The sequence below is a fragment of the Manis pentadactyla genome, chromosome 2 (genome assembly GCF_030020395.1).
Source record: "Manis pentadactyla isolate mManPen7 chromosome 2, mManPen7.hap1, whole genome shotgun sequence".
Classification (NCBI taxonomy): domain Eukaryota; kingdom Metazoa; phylum Chordata; class Mammalia; order Pholidota; family Manidae; genus Manis; species Manis pentadactyla.
The window spans coordinates 154,409,021-154,429,853 of NC_080020.1; the positions used below are offsets into that span (position 1 = coordinate 154,409,021).

The 20,833-nt window shown below is 38.8% G+C and overlaps 1 protein-coding gene across 2 annotated transcripts in view; it reads left to right on the forward strand.

Moving 5' to 3' along the window:
• Window positions 1-20,833, forward strand: part of TMEM131 (transmembrane protein 131) — a 237,384-nt gene that overhangs the window by 92,482 nt on the left and 124,069 nt on the right. For both annotated transcript variants that reach the window (XM_057496958.1, XM_036879946.2), the window contains exon 3: window positions 16,744-16,784. In XM_057496958.1, the coding sequence (XP_057352941.1) occupies window positions 16,744-16,784 (41 nt within the window). The remainder of the gene's footprint in view (window positions 1-16,743; window positions 16,785-20,833) is intronic.

The window sequence follows — 20,833 nt, forward strand, 5'->3', positions numbered from 1 at the left end:
GCTCTACTGTGTTGTTCAGTGCTTCCGTGTCCTTACTTATTTTCTGCCCAGTGGATCTATCCTTTGGGGTGAGTGGTGTGTTGAAGTCTCCTAGAATGAATGCATTGCAGTCTATATCCCCCTTTAGTTCTGTTAGTATTTGTTTCACATATGCTGGTGCTCCTGTGTTGGGTGCATATATATTTAGAATGGTTATATCCTCTTGTTTGACTGAGCCCTTTATCATTATGTAGTGTCCTTCTTTATCTCTTGTTACTTTCTTTGTTTTGAAGTCTATTTTGTCTGATATTAGTACTGCAACCCCTGCTTTCTTCTCACTGTTGTTTGCTTGAAATATGTTTTTCCATCCCTTGACTTTTAGTCTGTACATGTCTTTGGGTTTGAGGTGAGTTTCTTGTAAGCAGCATATAGATGGGTCTTGCTTTTTTATCCATTCTGTTACTCTGTGTCTTTTGATTGGTGCATTCAACCCATTAACATTTAGGGTGACTATTGAAAGATATGTACTTATTGCCATTGCAGGCTTTAAATTCGTGGTTACCAAAGCTTCAAGGTTAGCCTCTTTAGTATCTTACTGCCTAACTTAGCTCGCTTATTGAGCTGTTATATACACTGTCTGGAGATTCTTTTCTTCTCTCCCTTCTTGTTCCTCCTCCTCGATTCTTCATATGTTGGGTGTTTTGTGCTGTGCTCTTTCTAGGAGTGCTGCCATCTAGAGCAGTCCCTGTAAGATGTTCTGTAGAGGTGGTTTGTGGAAAGCAAATTCCCTCAGCTTTTGGTTGTCTGGGAATTGTTTAATCCCACCGTCATATTTGAATGATAGTTGTGCTGGATACAGTATCCTTGGTTCAAGGCCCTTCTGTTTCATTGTATTAAATATATCATGCCATTCTCTTCTGGCCTGTAGGGTTTCTGTTGAGAAATCTGACGTTAGCCTGATGGGTTTCCCTTTATAGGTGACCTTTTTCTCTCTAGCTGCCTTTAACACTCTTTCCTTGTCCTTGATCTTTGCCATTTTAATTATTATGTGTCTTGGTGTTGCCCTTCTTGGATCCTTTCTGTTGGGGGTTCTGTGTATTTCCGTGGTCTGTTTGATTACTTCCTCCCCCAGTGTGGGGAAGTTTTCAGCAATTATTTCTTCTAAGATACTTTCCATCTCTTTTCCTCTCTCTTCTTCTTCTGGGACCCCTATAATACGGATATTGTTCCTTTTAGATTGGTCACACAGTTCTCTTAATATTGTTTCATTCCTGGAGATCCTTTTGTCTCTCTCTATGTCAGCTTCTATGCGTTCCTGTTCTCTGATTTCAATTCCATCAATGGCCTCTTGCATTCTATCCATTCTGCTTATAAACCCTTCCAGAGTTTGTTTCATTTCTGCGATCTCCTTTCTGGCATCTGTGATCTCTTTCCGGACTTCATCCCATTTTTCTTGCGTATTTCTCTGCATCTCTGTCAGCATGTTTATGATTCTTATTTTGAATTCTTTGTCAGGAAGACTGGTTAGGTCTGTCTCCTTCTCTGGTGTTGTCTCTGTGATCTTTGTCTGCCTGTAGCTTTGCCTTTTCATGGTGATAGGAATAGTCTGCAGAACTGGGACGAGTGACGGCTGGAAGGACTTCCTTTCTTGTTGGTTTGTGGCCCTCCTCTCCTGGGAGAACAGCGGCCTCTAGTGGCTTGTGCTGCGCAGCTGCGCGCAGACAGGGTTTCTGCTTCCTGCCCGGCTGCTATGGAGTTAATCTCCGCTGTTGCTGTGGGCGTGGCCTGGCTCGGGCAGCTACTCCAAAATGGTGGAGTCGCGTTGGAGCAGGAGCTGCTGGGAGGCTATTTATCTCCGTAAGGGGCCTCCCTGCTCCCTGCAGCCCAGGGGTTAGGGTGCCCAGAGATCCCAGATTCCCTACCTCTGGATTAAGTGACCCGCCCTGCCCCTTTAAGACTTCCAAAAAGCACCCGCCAAAACAAAACAACGACCACAAAAAAAACCAAGAAAAAAAAATTTTTTTAATTAAAAAAAAAAATTTTTTTTAATTAAAAAAAAAAAAGGTGGTCGTTCGTTTTTCTTTATTCTCCGGTGCCAGCCTCAGGCCTCTGCTCACCGGTCTTTCTGCCCTGTTTCCCTAGTATTGGGGTCCCTGTCCCTTTAAGACTTCCAAAAAGCGCTCGCCAAAACAAAGCAGCAAAAAAGCAAAAAAAAAAAAATGGTTGCGCGCTTTTCTTATGTCCTCTGTCGCCCAGCCTCCAGTGCCTGCTCACTGTTCTTGCTGCCCTGTTTTCCCAGTATCCAGGGCCCTGCACTCTGGCCCGGATGGCTGGGGCTGGGTGTTCGGCAGCCCTGGGCTCCGTCTCCCTCCCGCTCTGCCTGCTCTTCTCCCGCCGGGAGCTGGGGGGAGGGGCGCTCGGCTCCCGCGGGGCCGGGGCTTGTATCTTACCCCCTTCGCGAGGCGCTGGGTTCTCTCAGGTGTGGATGTGGTCTGGATATTGTCCTGTGTCCTCTGGTCTTTATTCTAGGAAGGGTTGTCTTTGTTATATTTTCATAGATATATGTTGTTTTGGGAGGAGATTTCCACTGCTCTACTCACGACACCATCTTCCGCCCCTCCCTGATTCTCCCAGTTTTCTTCATTTTTTCGCTGTTGATTCATAAAAGATTTTATGTAAGATATCAGATCTTTTCATTGTTAATGTAACCCTTATTCGCCTGCTTTTTCTCTTCCTTTTTGGGGGGCGCTTGCCCTATTTTTGCTCATTCTTTGACTTACAACATTTCTGCATTATTTTGTATTGGGTATATGCAATTTATAGTTGGGCTTCGGTTTTTTGCACAGTCTTTTGTCTTTTTTAACTAGGCAAGTTTATCTCATTTAATCACACTGGATGTGTTTAATTAATACCATCTAAATTTTATGCTTTCCTTTTTGTTTTCTCTCTTGATATAAGGGTTTAATTTTCAGATATACTTTTAAGATATGTTTAAGCCTTTATTTCTCAAATTACTTCAGAAACAAAATAGTGCCTATTGTGATCTTTCCCTTTCTCTTAATACTTCGGATGTATCGTTGGCATTTTGTGGCTTATACTTTATTTAAAACATTCACTTTCTCCTTTTGTAACATTATTTCCACAGTTCCTTTATGGTGAGTGTCTGCCTGGCTTTCATAAGATAGCATCCTCATTTGCAATTCTTCATGAGTAATCTTCTTGGCCAGACTGCCTTCATGAAGGTTGTTTTTTCCCCTTAAGAAAGTATGCATGAGTGATACTCCCCGAGTCCCCGTTCTGTCAACGTTACATGAGAACCACAGGTTTGCATGTTCTAGAATTCTTAGGTTATGCTCTTTATTGAAGTATAACTGACATGATAAACTGTGTATGTTTAAAGTGTACAATTTGAAAGGATTGCCATATTTATACTCCTGTGAAACCACCACTATAATCAAGATAATGAACATACACATCATCCCGGAAAGTTTACTTGTGACTCTTGTAATCCTTCCATCCTTACTCTCTACCTCTAGGCAACCACTGATCTGCTGTCTGTCACTATGAATTTATATTTTAAACCATTATATATATATGGAATCATACAGAATGTACTGTTTGGGGGGGTCTGACTCAGCATAACTGCTTTGAATTTTCTTATTTATCAATAGTTTATTCATTTTTTATTCAAATATTATTTTCTATTCGTTTTTTATTTTTTATTTTTCTATTTTGGTATAATTAATCTACAATTACATGAAGAACATTATGTTTACTTGACTCCCCCAATCACCAAGTCCCCCCCACATAGCCCACTACAGTTACTGTCCATCAGCATAGTAAGATGCTATAGAATCACTACTTGTCTTCTCTGTGTTACACTGCCTTCCCCATTCCCCCCACCCTACATTATGTGCTAATTGTGATGCCCCTTTCCCCCCTTATCCCTCCCTTCCCACCCATCCTCCCCAGTCCCTTTCCCTTTGGTAACTGTTAGTCCATTCTTGGGTTCTGTGAGTCTGCTGCTGTTTTGTTCCTTCAGTTTTTTCTTTGTTCTTATACTCCACAGATGAGTGAAATCATTTGATAAATGTCTTTTTCCGCCTGGCTCATTTCACTGAGCATAATACCCTCTAGCACCATCCATGTGGTTGCAAATGGTAGAATATGTTTTCTTCTTATGGCTGAATAATATTCCATTGTGTATATGTACCACATCTTTATCCATTCATCTACTGATGGACACTTAGGTTACTTCCATTTCTTGGCTATAGTAAATAGTGCTGCAGTAAACCTAGGGGTGCATCTGTCTTTTTCAAACTGGGCTGCTGCATTCTTAGGGTAAATTCCTTAGAGTGGAATCCATGGGTCAAATGGTATTTCTATTTTGAGCTTTTTGAGGAACCTCCATACTGCTTTCCACAATGGTTGAACTAATTTACATTCCCATCAGTAGTGTAGGAGGGTTCCCCTTTCTCCACAACCTTGCCAACATTTGTTGTTGTTTGTGTTTTGGATGGTGGCAATCCTTACTAGTGTGAGGTGATATCTCATTGTGGTTTTAATTTGCATTTCTCTGATGATTAGCGATATGGAGCTTCTTTTCATGTGTCTGTTGGCCATCTGTATTTCTTTTTTGGACAACTGTCTGGTCAGCTCCTCTGCCCATTTTTTAATTGGATTATTTGCTTTTTATTTGTTGAGGGGGTGAGCTCTTTATATATTTTGGATGTCACCCTTTATCGGATCTGTCATTTATGAATATATTCTCCCATACTGTAGGATGCCTTTTTGTTCTACAGATGGTGTCATTTGCTGTACAGAAGCTTTTCAGCTTGATATAGTCCCACTTGTTCATTTTTACTTTTGTTTCCCTTGCCCAGGGAGATATGTTCGTGAAGAAGTTGCTCATGTTTATGTCCAAGAGATTTTTGCCTATGTTTTTTTCTAAGAGTATTATGGTTTCATGACTTCCATTCAGGTCTTTAATCCATTTTGAATTTACTTCTGTGTATGGGGTTAGACAGTGATCCAGTTTCATTCTCTTACATGTAGCTGTCCAGTTTTGCCAACACCAGCTGTTGAAGAGGCTGTCATTTCCCCATTGTATGTCCATAGCTCCTTTATTGTATATTAATTGACCATATATGTTTGGGTTAATATCTAGACTCTCTATTCTGTTCCACTGGTCTGTGGGTCTGTTCTTGTGCCAGTATCAAATTGTCTTGATTACTGTGGCTTTGTAGTAGACCTTGAAGTTGGGAAGCGAGACCCCCCCTGGTTTTTTCTTCCTTCTCAGGATTGCTTTGGCTATTCAGGGTCTTTTGTGATTCCATATGAATTTTTGAACTATTTGTTCCAGTTCATTGAAGAATACTAATGCTGTTGGTATTTTGATAGGGATTGCATTGAATCTGTAGATTCCTTTAGGCAGGATGGCCATTTTAACAATATTAATTTTTCCTAGCCAAGAGCGTGGGATGAGTTTCCATTTGTTAGTGTCCTCTTTAATTTCTCTTAAGAGTGTCTTGTAGTATTCAGGGTATAGGTCTTTCACTTCCTTGGTTAGGTTTATTCCTAGGTATTTTATTCTTTTTGATGCAATTGTGAATGGAATTGTTTTCCTGATTTCTCTTTCTGCTAGTTCATCATTAATGTATAGGAAAGCCACAGATTTCTGTGTGTTAATTTTGTATCCTGCAACTTTGCTGAATTCAGATATTTGTTCTAGTCATTTTGGAGTGGAGTCTTTAGGGTTTTTTATGTGCAATATCATGTCATCTGCAAATAATGACAGTTTGACTTCTTCTTTACCTGTCTGGATGCCTTGTATTTCTTTGTTTTGTCTGATTGCTGTGGCTAAGACCTCTCGTACTATATTGTATAACAGTGGGGAGAGTGGGCATCCCTGTCTTGTTCCCAATCTTAGAGGAAAAGCTTTCAGCTTCTTGCTGTTAAGTATGATGTTGTCTGTGGATTTGTCATGTATGGCCTTTATTATGTTGAGGTACTTGCCCTCTATACCCATTTTGTTGAGAGTTTTTATCATGAATGGATGTTGAATTTTGTTGAATGCTTTTCAGCCTCTATGGAGATGATCATGTGGTTTTTGTCCTTCTTTTTGTTGATGTGGTGGATGATGTTGATGGATTTTTGAATGTTGTATCATGCTTGCATCCCTGAGATGAATCCCACTTGATCATGGTGTATAATCCTCTTGATGTATTTGTGAATTCGGTTTGCTACTATTTTGTTAGGTATTTTTACATCTATGTTCACCAGTGATATTGGTCTATAATTTTCTTTTTTTGTGGTGTCTTTTCCTGGTTTTGGTATTACAATGATGCTGGCTTCATAGAATGAGTTTGGAAGTATTCCCTCCTGTTCTATTTTTTGGAAAACTTTAAGGAGAATGGGTATTATGTCTTCTCTATATGTCTGATAAAATTCAGCTGTGAATCCATCTGGACTGGTGTTTTGTTCTTGGGTAGTTTTTTGATTACCAATTCAGTGTTGTTGCTGTTAATTGGTCTGTTTAGGTTTTCTGTTTCTTCCTTGGTTAGCCTTGGAAGGTTGTATTTTTCTAGGAAGTTGTCCATTTCTTCTAGGTTTTCCAACTTGTTAGCATATAGATTATCATAGTATTCTGTAATAATTATTTGTATTTCTGTGGGGTCCATTGTGATTTTACCTTTCTCATTTCTGATTCTGTTGATGTGTGTAGATTCTCTTTTTCTCTTAATAAGTCTGGCTAAGGGTTTCTATATTTTGTTTATTTTCTCAAAGAACCAGCTCTTGGTTTCATTGATTTTTTTCCATTGTTTTATTCTTCTCAATTTTATTTATTTCTTCTCTGATATTTATTATGTTCCCTCCTTCTGCTGACTTTAGGCCTCATTTGTTCTTCTTTTCCAGTTTCAATAATAGTGACTTTAGACTATTAATTTCGGATTGTTCTCCCTTCTTTAAGTAGGCCTGGATTGCTATATACTTTCTTCTCAGAACTGCCTTTGCTGCATCCCACAGAAGTGGGGGCTTTGTGCTGTTGTTGTCACTTGTCTCCATATATTCCTTGATCTCTATTTTAATTTGGTCATTGATCCATTGATTATTTAGAAGCATGTTGTCAAGCCTCCATGTGTTTGTGAGCCTTTTTGCTTTCTTTGTACAATTTATTTCTAGTTTTATACCTTGTAGTCTGAGAATTTGGTTGGTAGAATTTCAGTCTTCTTGAATTTACTGAGGCTCTTTTTGTGGCCTATTATGTGGTCTGTTCTGGAAAATGTTCCATGTGCTCTTGAGAAGAATCTATATCCTGCTGCTCTTGGGTGTAGAGTTCTGTAAATGTCTGTTAGGTCCATCTGTTCTAGAGTGTTGTTCCGTGCTTCTGTGTCCTTACGTATTTTCTTTCTGGTGGATCTGTCCTTTGGAGTGAGTGGTATGTTGAAGTCTCCTAGAATGAATGCATTGCATTCTATTTCCCCCTTTAATTCTGTTAGTATTTGTTTCACATATGTTGGTGCTCCTGTATTGGGTGCATATATATTTATAATGGTTATATCCTCTTGTTGGACTGAGCCCTTTATCTTTATGTAATGTCCTTCTTTATCCCTTGTTACTTTCTTTGTTTTGAAGTCTATTTTGTCTGATAGAAGTACTGCAACACCTGCTTTTTTCTCCCTGTTGTTTGCATGAATTATCTTTTTCCATCCCTTGACTTTTAGTCTGTGTATGTCTGGGTTTGAGGTGAGTCTCTTGTAAGCAGCATATAGATGGGTCTTGCTTTTTTATCCACTCTATTACTCTGTATCTTTTGATTTGTGTATTCAGTCCATTTATATTTAGGGTGGTTATTGAAAGATATGTACTTATTGCCATTGCAGGCTTTAGATTCGTGGTTACCAAAGGTTCAAGGGTGTCTTCTTTACTATCTAACCATCTAACTTAAGTCGCTTATTAAGCTATAATAAGCACAGTCTGATGATTCTTTATTTCTCTCCCTTCTTATTCTTTCTCCTCCATTCTTTATATGTTGGTTGTTTTATTCTGTGTTCTTTTGTTTTTCCTTTGACTGCTTTTGTGAATTGCTGATTTTTTTTTTTTTGCCTTTAGTTAGTATTTGGTTGGTCTGCTTTCTTTGCTGTGATTGTATTTTCTCTGGTGACATCTATTTAGCCTTAGGAGTGCTTCCATCTAGAGCAGTCCCTTTAAAATATCCTGTAGAGGTGGGTTATGGGAGTCAAATTCCCTCAACTTTTGCTTGTCTGGGAGTTGTTTAATCCCTCCTTCATATTTAAATGATAATCATGCTGGATACAGTATTCTTGGTTCAAGGCCCTTCTGTTTCATTGCATTAAATATATCATGTCATTCTTTTCTGGCCTGTAAGGTTTCTGCTGATGTCTGCTGATAGCCTGATGGGTTTTCCTTTGTAGGTGACCTTTTTTCTCTCTCTGGCTGCCTTTTAATACTCTGTCCTTGTGTTTGATCTTTGCCATTTTAATTATTATATGTCTTGGTGTTGTCCTCCTTGGGTCCCTTATGTTGGCAGATCTGTGGGCTTCCATGGTCTGAGAGACTATTTCTTCCCCCAGTTTGGGGAAAATTTCAGCAGTTATTTCTTCAAAGACACTTTCTATCCCTTTCTCTCTCTTCTTCTTCTTCTTGTGGTACCCCTATAATGCGAATATTGTTCCGTCTCAATTGGTCACACAGTTCTCTTAATATTCTTTCATTCCTGGAGATCCTTTTATCTCTCTCTTCCTCAACTTCTCTGTATTCCTGTTCTCTGATTTCTATTCCATTAACGGCCTCTTGCACCTCATCCAGTCTGCTCTTAAGTCCTTCCAGAGATTGTCTTATTTCTGTATTCTCCCTCCTAAGTTGATCCTTTAGCTCTTGCATATTTCTCTGCAGGTCCCTTAGCATGGTTATGACCTGTATTTTGAATTCTTTTTCAGGAAGATTGCTTATAACTGTCTCCCCCAGTCCTCTCTTGGGGGTTGTCTTGGTAATTCTGTACTGGGCGGAATTCTTCTGCCTTTTCATGGCTATAGAGGTAGTTGTAGGCAGGTGGCACATGTGTCAGCTGGGATAACAAAGTCCCTTCCTGCTCGCTGGTCATCCTTCCCCCTCTCAGCTTCCTGTGTCATTCACCCTCACACCAGGAGCAGCGTCCAGGTTAATCCCCTGAGTCGCCGTGGGCAGGTCAGCCCAGAGCCCTGCAGGAAGCGGCAGGTGCGCCAGGTGTGCTCTCCTGAGAGAACGGCACCCCTTTGTGCCCTGCTCTGGCTTTCTCTGCCTGTGCCAGGCAGCTGCGCACTGGTTGCGGCCCCAGGTCTGGTCCAGGCGGCTGCGTGCTGGAGGAGACTTTGGGCAGCTGCTGTGGGCACAGCCACTGTCTGGCTGCTCAGCTGCTGTAGCGGGGCCACGCCAGCCACGGGAATGAACAGCAGTCTGTTTATCACCATGAGGGGCCTCTGAGCTGTGCTGCCACCCAGGGGACTGGGGTGCCTGAAGTTCCTCAGGATTCCCAGCCTGCTGTGCTGAGTGTACTGGGACGATTTCTTCCAGCTGTGAGGCCCCCTGTCCCTTTAGGATTTTCAAAAAGCACCCACTTTTCTTTTGTTCCAGGGGAGCCGGCTATGGGGACCTCCTTGCAGTCTCCGTCTTGGATTTTACTTTTCCGTTTCCCTAATATCCAGCACACCATGCTGTGTGTGTCTGAACTCCAGGTGTGGATTACTAGGGCTCGTTATTTAGCAGTCCTGCGCTTCCACTCCCTCCCTGCTCTGACTCCTCTCCTCCCATCAGTGAGCTGGGGTTGCGGGAGTGCTCAGGTCCCGCCGGGCTGCGGCTTGTATCTTACCCCCTTCGTGAGATGCCGAGTTCTCACAGATGTAAATTGTAGCCTGGCTGTTGTACTGTATCCTCTGGTTTCTCTGTTAGGAATAGTAGTTGTATTTGTTGTATTTTCAAAAATATATATGGTTATTTTAGGAGATTTCCACTGCCCTACTCATGCAGCCATCTTGGCTCTGGCTCTTTTTTCTATTCTTTTTTAAAGAACATATCATAAAACCTTTAATAAAGAAATGTATAATGGAAAAAAGGAAAGATTTTCAGTGTTTGAGTTTATTCTTTTCTATTGCTGAGTAGTATTCCACTGTGTTGCTATATCACAATTCATGTTTCCATTACCTGTTGATGGAAATTTGGGTTGTTCAAAATAGACAAATGACAAAGAAAGATGCTATAAACATCTATATATGAATGTTTGTGTAGACACATGCTATTATTTTTCTTGGGCAAACATCTAGCAGTGGAGTGGCTAAGTCATATGGGAGGTGTATATTTAACTTCGTTAAAAATTACCAAGTTGCGTCTACTGAAGTGGTGGTTCTATTTTATATTTCCAACAGCACCATATGAAAATACCAGGTGCTCCACAGCCTTGTCAACCCTTGATATTGTCAGTGTTCAATTTTGGACATTATAATAGGTGTGTAATGTGTCATTGTAGTTTAAATTTGCCTTTCCTTAATAACTGATACTGAGCATCTTTTCATGTACTTACCTGACATTTGTATAATTGCCCATTTTTAGAAATGGGGTGCGTTTTTTAGTTCAGAGTCACAAGTTCTTTCATAAGTCCTTCATCAAATATGTGATTTACAAATATTTTCTTTATATATGTATGATTTGCCTTTTCATTTTCATAACAGTGTCTTTTGGTGAGAATATTTTCCAAATTTTGTTGATATCTGACCTATCAAATTTCTCTTACATGGCTGGAGATTTTTTTTCCTTTTTTTTTCTTTAGTCCTGTTCAGGAAATCTATGTCTATTTCAAGATTTGAACAGTTCTTTTGGGTCTATACCCAGAAGTAAGATTGTTAGATCATATGGTAATTCTACATTTAATTTTTTGAGGAACTGTCATACCATTTTCCACTGTAGCTCCACATTTCACTTTCCCACTAGCAGTTCATGAGGGTTCCAGTTTCTCTACAACCTTATCAACACTTGTTATTTTCTGTTTTTTTGTTTTTGTTTTTGTTTTTTTGATAGTAGCTATCATGGTGGGAATAAGGTGGTATCTCATTGTAGTTTTGATATTTCCCCTAATGATTAATGACATCAAGCATCTTTCCATGTGCTTGCTGGTCACTTGGATGTCTTCTTTAGAAAACTATTCAAGTCATCTTCCCATTTTTTAATCAGGTTGGTTGTTTTTTGCTGTTGAGTTGTTGTGGTTTCTTTACATATGAATCCTTTGTCAGATACATGATTTGCAAATACTCTATCCCATAATAATAAACCTTCAAAACAAAAACTTAAAGAAAATTTTTAAGTACAGAAAATATAAGAGTTGAGAATGAATACCCATTCCCATTCCCCTGAGATGGATTATTAAGATTTTGCCATCTTTGCTTTATTTATACACATACTTACATGCACATACAAATTATATTGCCGAAACATTTTTTTTAAATTACAGGCATTTGACACTTCACTTTCATCTGAGCATTTACTTCCAACAAATAAGGACATTTTCCCACATCTGTCATACTTCCCCTTATATGTTCTCCCAAATACCATTTCAAAATAGTATATATAAATGGGAAAAAATAATGCCATGCTACTTACTGCTTTTTCTAATATAACATAGAAGCTGACCTTTTGAGATAAGTTCACTGATGGCATTCCTTAGGGTTTTGGCATTCTCTCACACATCATTGTCAAGAGCATCATTTTCTTCATCAGTTGCCTCCCACCTTCCTGCTCTCTCTCTTGTCCTCAGATCCATCCTCTGTGCTACAGCCAGAATAATGACTGTAAAACTTAAATGAGACCTTGTCTGTCTCTGTCTCTCTTACTCCTTCAAACCCCTTGTTTTGTTTTTAGAGTACAACACAGTCTAAACATCTTACCATGGCTTTTTCCCAGGGCCCTGCCAAAATAAAAAATGAACAGGTGGGACTACATCAAACTAAAAAGCTTCTGTACAGCAAAGGACACCATCAACAGAACAAAAAAGCAACCTACATTATGGGAGAGTATATTCATAAAAAATTTATCTGATAAAGGCTTAACATCCAAAATATATAAAGAACTCACATTCTTCAATACCAAAAAAACACAAGTAACCCAATTTAAAAATGGGCATAGGACCTAAACAGACATTTCTCCAAAGAAGAAATACAGATGGCCAGCAGGCATGTGAAAAGATGCCCCACATCACTAATCATCAGGGAAATGCAAATCAAAACCACAATCAGATATCACCTCACACCAATTAGAATGGCCACTGTCCAAAAGACAAGAAATAACAAGTGTTGGAGAGGATGTCGAGGAATAGGAACCCTTCTGCACTGTTGATGGAAATGTAAATTGGTGCAGCCACTATGGAGAGTAGTATGGGAGGTTCCTCAGAAAAACTAAAAATAGGTATACCATACAACCCAGTAATTCCTCTTTTAGGAATTTAGAAGGAAACAAAATCCCTGATTTGAAAAGATATATGCACCCTTATGTATTTATCCAGTGATCCAGTTTCATTCTCTTACATGTAGCTGTCCAGTTTTTCCAACACCAGTTATTGAAAAGACTCTTTTCCCTACTGTATATTCATGACTCCTTTATCATATATTAATTGACCGTATATGTATGAGTTTATTTCTTGGCTCTCTTGTCTTTCCCACTGATCTGTGGGCCTGTTCTTGTGCCAGTAGCAAATTGTTTTGATTACTGTACCTTTGTAGTACAGCTTGAAGTCAAGGAGCATAATGCCTGCAGCTTTGTTCTTTCTCAGGATGGCTTTGGCTATTCATGGTCTTTTGTGGTTCCAAATGAATTTTAGGATTATTTCTTCAAGTTCAGTGAAAAATGCTATGTCTATTTTAATAGGTATTGCATTGAATATGTAAGCTGCTTTGGCCGTATTAACAATATTAATTCTTCCAGTCCATGAGCATGGGATAGATATCCTTTTATTGGTGTTTTTCTTTTAAATTTCTCTCATGAGTGTCTTACAGTTTTCAGAGTATAGGTCTTTCACCTCCTTGGTTAGGTGTATTCCTAGATATTTTATTCTTTCTGATGCAATTGTAAATGTAATTATTTTCCTGATTTCTCTTTCTGCTAGTTTGTTGTTAGTATATAGGAATGCAACAAATTTCTGTTTATTAGTTTGTATCCTGCAACTCTACTGTGTTCAGTTATTCTAATAGTTTTTTGGTGGAATTTTTAGGGTTTCCTATGTATAATATCATGTCACCTGCAATTTATGAGAGTTTAACTTCTTCCTACCAATATGGATGCCTTCTGTGTCTTCACCTTGTCTGATTGCAATGGCTAGGCCCTCCAGTACTGGGTTGAATATAAGTGGTGAGGGGATATCCTGTCTTGTTCCTGATCTTAGAAGAAAAGCTTTTAGCTTTTCTCCATTGAGTATGATGTTGGCTGTGGGTTTGTCATGTATGGCCTTTATTATATTGAAGTATGTACTCTCTATACCCATTTTGTGGAAAGTTTTTATCATGAATGAATGTAGAATTTTGTCAGATGTCTTTTCAGTATCTATTGAAATGATCACTTGGCTTTTATCCTTCTTTTTGTTAATGTGTTTTATGACATTGATTGATTTATTAATATTATACCATCCTTGCATCCCTGGAATAAATCCCACTTGGTTGTGATGGATGATCCTTTTGATGTATTTTTTAACTCAATTTGCTCATTTTGTTGGTTTTTGCATCTATGTTCATCAGGGATATTGGTCTATAATTTTTCTTTTTGGTAGTGTCTTTGGTTTTGGTATTAGTGTAATAGACTGTCTTCACAGAATGTGTTTGGAAGTATTCCCGCCTCTTCTACTTTTTGGAAAACTTTAAGGAGGGTGGGTATTAGCTCTTCTTTAAATGTTTGGTAAAATTCAGCTGTGAACCCATCTGGTTCTGGACTTTTGAGGGGGGGGCGCGAGTTTTTTGACTACCAACTCAATTTCATTGATAGTAATTGGTCCGTTCGTATTTTGTCAGTTTTGGAAAGTTGTATTTTTCTAGGAATGTGTCCATTTCTTCTAGGTTGTCCAATCATACTTACTTAGTTTTAAAAACTCTCTCCCCCCGACCCCACAACCTTGAGCTCTGTCATGGCAGGAACCATTATACCAATACCTGGCATATGGTTGTTAGGCATGAACAGTAAGAGGCATGTAGCCTCACAAAGTGATTGTAAAGAGGACTTTTCCAATAGGATGTATTGGTTTGGCAAACTTAAAAATCAACCACATTCAGCCAACATCATACTTAACAACAAGAAGCTGAAAGCTTTCCCTTTAAGATTGGGAACAAAACAAGGATGCCCACTCTCCTCACTTTTACTCAACATAGTTTTGGAGGTCCAGGCCACAGCAATCAGACAACACAAAGAGATAAAAGGCATCCATATTGGCAAGGAAGAAGTTAAACTGTCCCTGTTTGCAGATGACATGATATTGTACATAAAAAACCCTAAAGAATCAACTCCAAAACTACTAGATCTAATATCTGAATTCAGCAAAGTCGCAGGATACAAAATTAATACACAAAATTCTGTTGCATTCCTATACACTAATGATGAACTAGCAGAAAGAGAAATCAGGAAAACAATTCCATTCAAAATTGCATCAAAAAAAAATAAAATACCTAGGAATAAACCTAATGAAGGAAGGGAAAAAGACCTATACTCTGAAAACTACAAGACACTCATGAGAGAAACTAAAGAAGATACTAGTAAGTGGAAACACATCCCATGCTCATGGATAGGAAGAATTAATATTGTCAAAATGGCCATCCTGCCTAAAGCAATCTACAAATTCAATGCAATCCCTATCAAAATACCAACAGCATTCTTCAATGAACTAGAGAAAATCATTCTAAAATTCATATGGAACCACAAAAGACCCCGAATAGCCAAAGCAGTCTGAGAAGGAGGAATGAAACAGGGAGGATTGTGTTCCCCAACTTCAAGCTCTACTGCAAAAGCCACAGTAATCAAGACGATTTGGTACTGGAACAAGAACAGACCCACAGACCAGTGGAACAGACTAGAGAGCCCAGATATAAACCCAAGCATATATGGTCAATTAATATATGATAAAGGAGCCATGGGTATACAGTGGGGAAATGACAGCCTCTTCAACAGCTGATGTTGGCAAAACTCAACAGCTACATGCAAGAGAATGAAACTAGATTAATGTCTAACCCCATATATAAAAGTAAATTCAAAATGGATCAAAGACCTGAATCAAGTCATGAAACCATAAAACTCTTAGAAGAAAACACAGGCAAAAATCTCTTGAATATAAAGATGAGCAACTTTTTCCTGAACGCATCTCCTCGGGCAAGGGAAACAAAAGCAAAAATGAACAAATGAGACTATATCAAGCTAAAAATCTTCTGTACAGCAAAGGACACCATTAGCAGAACAAAAAGGCATCCTACGGTATAGGAGAATATATTTGCAAATGACATATCCAACAAGGGTTTAACATCCAAAATATATAAAGAACTCACATGCCTCAACACCCAAAAAGCAAATAACCCTATTAAAAAATGGGCAGAGGATATGAACAGACACTTCTCCAAAGAAGAAATTCAGATGGCCAACAGGCACATGGAAAGATGCTCCACATCACTAGTTATCAGGGAAATGCAGATTAAAACCACAATGAGCTATCACCTCACATCAGTTAGGATGACTAACATAGAAAAGACTAGGAACAACAAATGCTGGCAATAATGCAGAGAAAGAGGAACCCTCTTACACTGCTGGTGGGAATGTAAACTAGTTCAACCATTGTGGAAAGCAATATGGAGGTTCCTCGAAAAACTGAAAATAGAAATACCATTTGATCCAGGAATTTACCCAAAGAAACCAATTTCTCAGATTCAAAAAGACATATGCACCCCTATGTTTTATCACAGCACTATTTACAATAGCCAAGATATGGAAGGAAGCTAAGTGTCCATCAGTAGATGAATGGATAAAGACGAGGTGGTACATATACACAATGGAATACTATTCAGCCATAAGAAAGAAACAAATCCTACTATTTTCAACAACATGGATGGAGCTAGAGGGTATTATGCTCAGTGAAATAAGTCAGGCAGAGAAAGACAAATACCAAATGATTTTCTTCATTTGTGGAGTATAACAACAAAGCAAAACTGAAGGAACAAAATAGCAGCAGACTCAGACTCCAAGAACGGACTAGTGGTTACCAAAGGGGAGGGGTGTGGGAGGGAGGGAGAAGAGGATTGTAGGGTATCATGATTGGTGCACATGGTGTGTGTGGGGTCACAGGGAAGACAATGTAGCTCAGAGAAGACAAGTAGGGATCTATGGCATTTTACTACACTGATGGACAGTAACTGCGATGGGGTATAGGGGAGACTCAATAATAAGAGTGAATGTAATAACCACATTGTTTTTCTTGTGAAACCTTCATAAGAGTGTATATCAATGATACCTTAATTTAAAAAATCAATCTCATAACTGTGTTATTTCCATGTGTGTTTCATATTTAACCCAAATTATTTTCTTGTTTGAATTCTATAGTATAACAAATCATTTCATGTGATTTGGGGATAAGGTGTAACCTGAAATCCAAGTGAGTGTAAGATCAAAGTTGTAACTACAGATACAATACTTGGGGTTTTCCATGTTTTATAGTATAAAGGTTTTAGTGTTTTCATCATTGTTTTCTTCCTTTCACAGACTGAGACAACACTTGGACTCAGTTCATATCAACAGAAAAGGTAAGGAAGGAATATATGTATTTATAATATGCAAATTTTAACATATTTATTAAGCTGCTAACATACTTTCAGTTCCTTCTGGGGAATCCCCAAACTTTTCTGGTGAAGAGAGAAAAGCAAGTTATAAATCACATTTATTTATAAATCATATCATGCATTTGAAATGTTGTTTATGGAAAACTAGGTTTAAACCTGAGTTTGCATGTGATGGATTCTGTAGCATTACTCCCCCTATCATATATAAGGGGGTTTCACTCATAGCTGAAACTCTCCTTGCTTTCTAAGTGGATGGGCTTTGTAACTCCCTAGTGATGTTGTCTCTTAAGGCTGTCCCTGCCTTTTATGGACTGACTGGTGCTGCCCTCAGTTACCATCAGGTGTCTGCCTGCAGACCCTGGAGGAGGAACGCAGAGCAGTGACACCCAGTCTTGTGACTAAAAGAGAGCTCTGTGTTTAAAACACATTCTCTGTGATAACACACAGGAAAGTTGTTACCCTCGGATATTGTGAGAATATATTCATGCATATGAATCTGAAGATGGCGTCCTTACCTCCAAATTTTTTTGTCTTTTGGTAATTTCTCAAATCTATTAGAGAGACAGTATAAAAAAAGATACTGTCCTGTTCCATTTCCGTATCCAGAGAGGGCCTGCACCTGGTGTCTAGAAGAGAATGAAAGCTTTCTGTGAATTAGATAACGTTGATACTTAAAGACATCTCGGAATGTCCTCAGACTAGTGAAATGTAAGTTGAATCACCAAAGAATTTTATTTTGAGTGATAAGTAGCAAATATTCAGATTAAGAGTAGAACAACTAAAACCTTACTTCACAAATATAATGATGAGACTCCTGCAGTATTCACCATTTCTGTTCTTTCACTTTAATAGCTATAGTAACGTGGCTCTACTTCCCCATTTCTCTGTCCTCCTCCCTAATGTTACATGTTCTGTTGGGTCCACTTCTACTGTGGTCCTTCCCCAAAGGACACACCCACTGCCTGCAGTAAGGCATAGACTTCTCTGCTACTGTGATTACAAAGCATAATGCCACCCTTCCATCCTCCACCTCTCCTCTAAGTATTTTTTGCACTGGGGTGGATTGTTTCCACACCACAACAAGTCTAGCCTGATGACACCTTGACTGGACCATCTCAGAACCCTTAGTGTCTTGTGCTTTTTCCTTGGTCCTTTATTCCAGTAGTTAGGACATTAGGCATGGCATTATATTGGACTACATTTATGAAGATGATATTCATCCATAATCAAGATTTGGGAGTAAGTTCTTTTCCTAATATAATAAAGAATTTACATCAATATGTGATTATATTCTGATCTCATGTTCCACTTATGTATTATCTACATCTGTCCAATAAGCTACTTCAAACTCACTTGCTAAAACCAATCATTTTATTATGCTGTCAGGCTCTGTAAGTATGGAAATTAGGCAGAGCACAGCAGACACACCTTGTCTCTGTTCCATGATGATTGGGGCCTCAGCTGAGGAGACTCCAGAGCTGGGACTGACTCAGTGGCTGGGAGCTGGAGGCATGTTCACACACATGCTAGCTTGTTACCTGGGACCTTAGCTGGGCTATTGCCAGAAATACCAACATGTAGGCCCCTTTGTATGGTCATTTCACAAAGGCTTGTTTGGGTTCCCTCAGCATAATGACTGGATTCCAACAGTGAGCATCCCATAGAAAACCAGTTGAAGCTGTATCACCTTTGATGACCTACCCTCTGAAGTCATATAGTGTTATTTCTGTCATATGCTGTTGGCTGGCCAGTCACTTAGGTTGGCCTGGATTCAAGGCATTTGTGTTGTACGGAGGAGATCCCTCACCTATCCATTGCAGGAATGTCACAGGATTTGCGGACAAGTTTTAAAACCATCACATTTCACTTTTTTTTTTTTTCTGACCAAGACCATGAATTGTATAAACACTTGTTTTGAATTGGTATATAATTCCTATGGCTGTGAAACTGGATTAGACACTAACATGTTTTAGCTTACCAACCAGAGACTGTGTGGCTTAAACAACAGACATTTGTTTCTCACGGTTCTGGAAGCTGGAGGCCCAAGATCAAGGTGCCTGAATATTTAGTTCCCCAGTGAGGGCTCTTTTCTTAGCTTACAGATGGCCCACCTTCTCCCTGTTGTCCCCATATGGCAAAGAGAGAGTGGATGCAGGTTCTCTGGTGTCTCTTCTGTTAAAGGCATTAATCCCTCATGAGCTTCTCTAAATCTGATTTCCTCCCAAAGGCCCTGTCTTCAAATGCCAATCACATTGGGAGTTAAGGTCTTCAGTATGTGAATTCTGGGGGATGCAATTCAGTCCATAACAGTATACAAGTCTACAGTTAGATTTTGAACCTCATGTCACCTAACTGAAAACTAACCTAAAAGGTATTTGTGAATTACCCTTAATAGGTTATTTAAAAATGTGTACAATGTGGAAAAGCAAATACAATATCCATACTCATCTAGTTCATGATGATCAGAACATAGCTTCCACACTGGAAGAATTTAGCCAGTTCTTTTTATATGTGTTTGAGGACTGCACAATCTAATTAAACATTTCCAGAGCTATAATTTAAATAAGAATAATGAAAATATGTGTGTGTGAAATGAAAATATAAACTGTGCAGTTATATAACAAGAGAAATTGTAATTTTTTTCAGTTCAAAAACAAACTGTTCTATAAGCATCAGGAGTTTTGGATTGTGTTTGAAAATTTGACTAACATGAAAATTGTCATATGATCAGAGATGATTCTGATTATGAAATCATAATAAATTGTCTTGTTGAGCCCCCTTGTTTTTGCCTTTTCTTTTCTGTGTCAATTTCTCACTTTTTCTACTCTTCAGTTGTATGATCCACTTGCTGCCACCTGTCTTTTTTAGTGACCCAGTAAATTCAGCCCCATCCTTTCTTGAATTTCTTATACATGATCTCCCAAGCAAAAACTCTCATTCTGCATAAGAAATCTAACCTACTATGTGGAAGTTTATATTATAAAAAGCTTAATTAACAAAATCGCTCTCTAGCTAATGGACTGTATGTCTGTACAGTGGTAGATGCCACCTCTGCTATCATTCAGTGTCCTCCTCTCCTCTCCACCCCATCACCATTATCATCTGCTTCAGCTGTGGGGCAGACTTGGCTCCAAGGGCCTCCCATACATTCTGCAAAGAGCTGCTGCTCTCATGACCAGAAGTAATAAAACTCATGAAAAACAGAATTTTACAGAATACTCTTTTTTGTATTTCTCACCCTTTCTATGTTATATCAGTTGCATGATATAATATTTTGTCTAAAGAGGTGCTGGCTGCATGGTAGAGTGGTTGAGGATGTATGTATAGTGTTCCATCAGTGTTTATTTGACTTGACCACCAAAATATTATAATGAGTATCAGTAATAATTTAATATTTTGTGACATCAAGCCACCTTTTATAGATGTCTTTTCTAGGATTGTGGAGCCCTTTGGTTCTTGATTAAGAATCAAGAACCCTCAGTTCTGTGTTCACCAGCTATGTGTCCTTGGGAAATAACTCCTTAACTGCTCTGAGCATGACTTCCATTTGCAAACTGGAGAAGATCATTTCTCTGCCTGGTATTTCTTATATATGGTAGAAGATCGTACATTATAAAAGGTGGTTGTGAGGATCAAATGAGAAGACTTATTTGGGTAGCAATAGTTTGCAAACTTTAAAACGTTCTATGAATGTAAGTTGTGGATGTCTGCTACTTTATTCATTCAGTCATTCAGCAAATTTTAGCTGGGATCTTTATGTATACCAGGCATTATTCTCAGAGTTGATGATTCAGTAATTGTACTTGTCATCTATTGCTGTGTAATAAATTATGCCCAAACCTAGCAGCTTACAACAGCAAACATTTGGAGCACCTTTGCTAAATAGCTGTAACTCGGGATCTTTTGTGAGAGTGCAGTCAGTATATCAACTGGAGTTGCAGTCATCTGAAGGCCTGGGATGGGTAGATCATCTTCAGAGTGACTCACTCATGTAATTAATTGTCAGCAGAAGG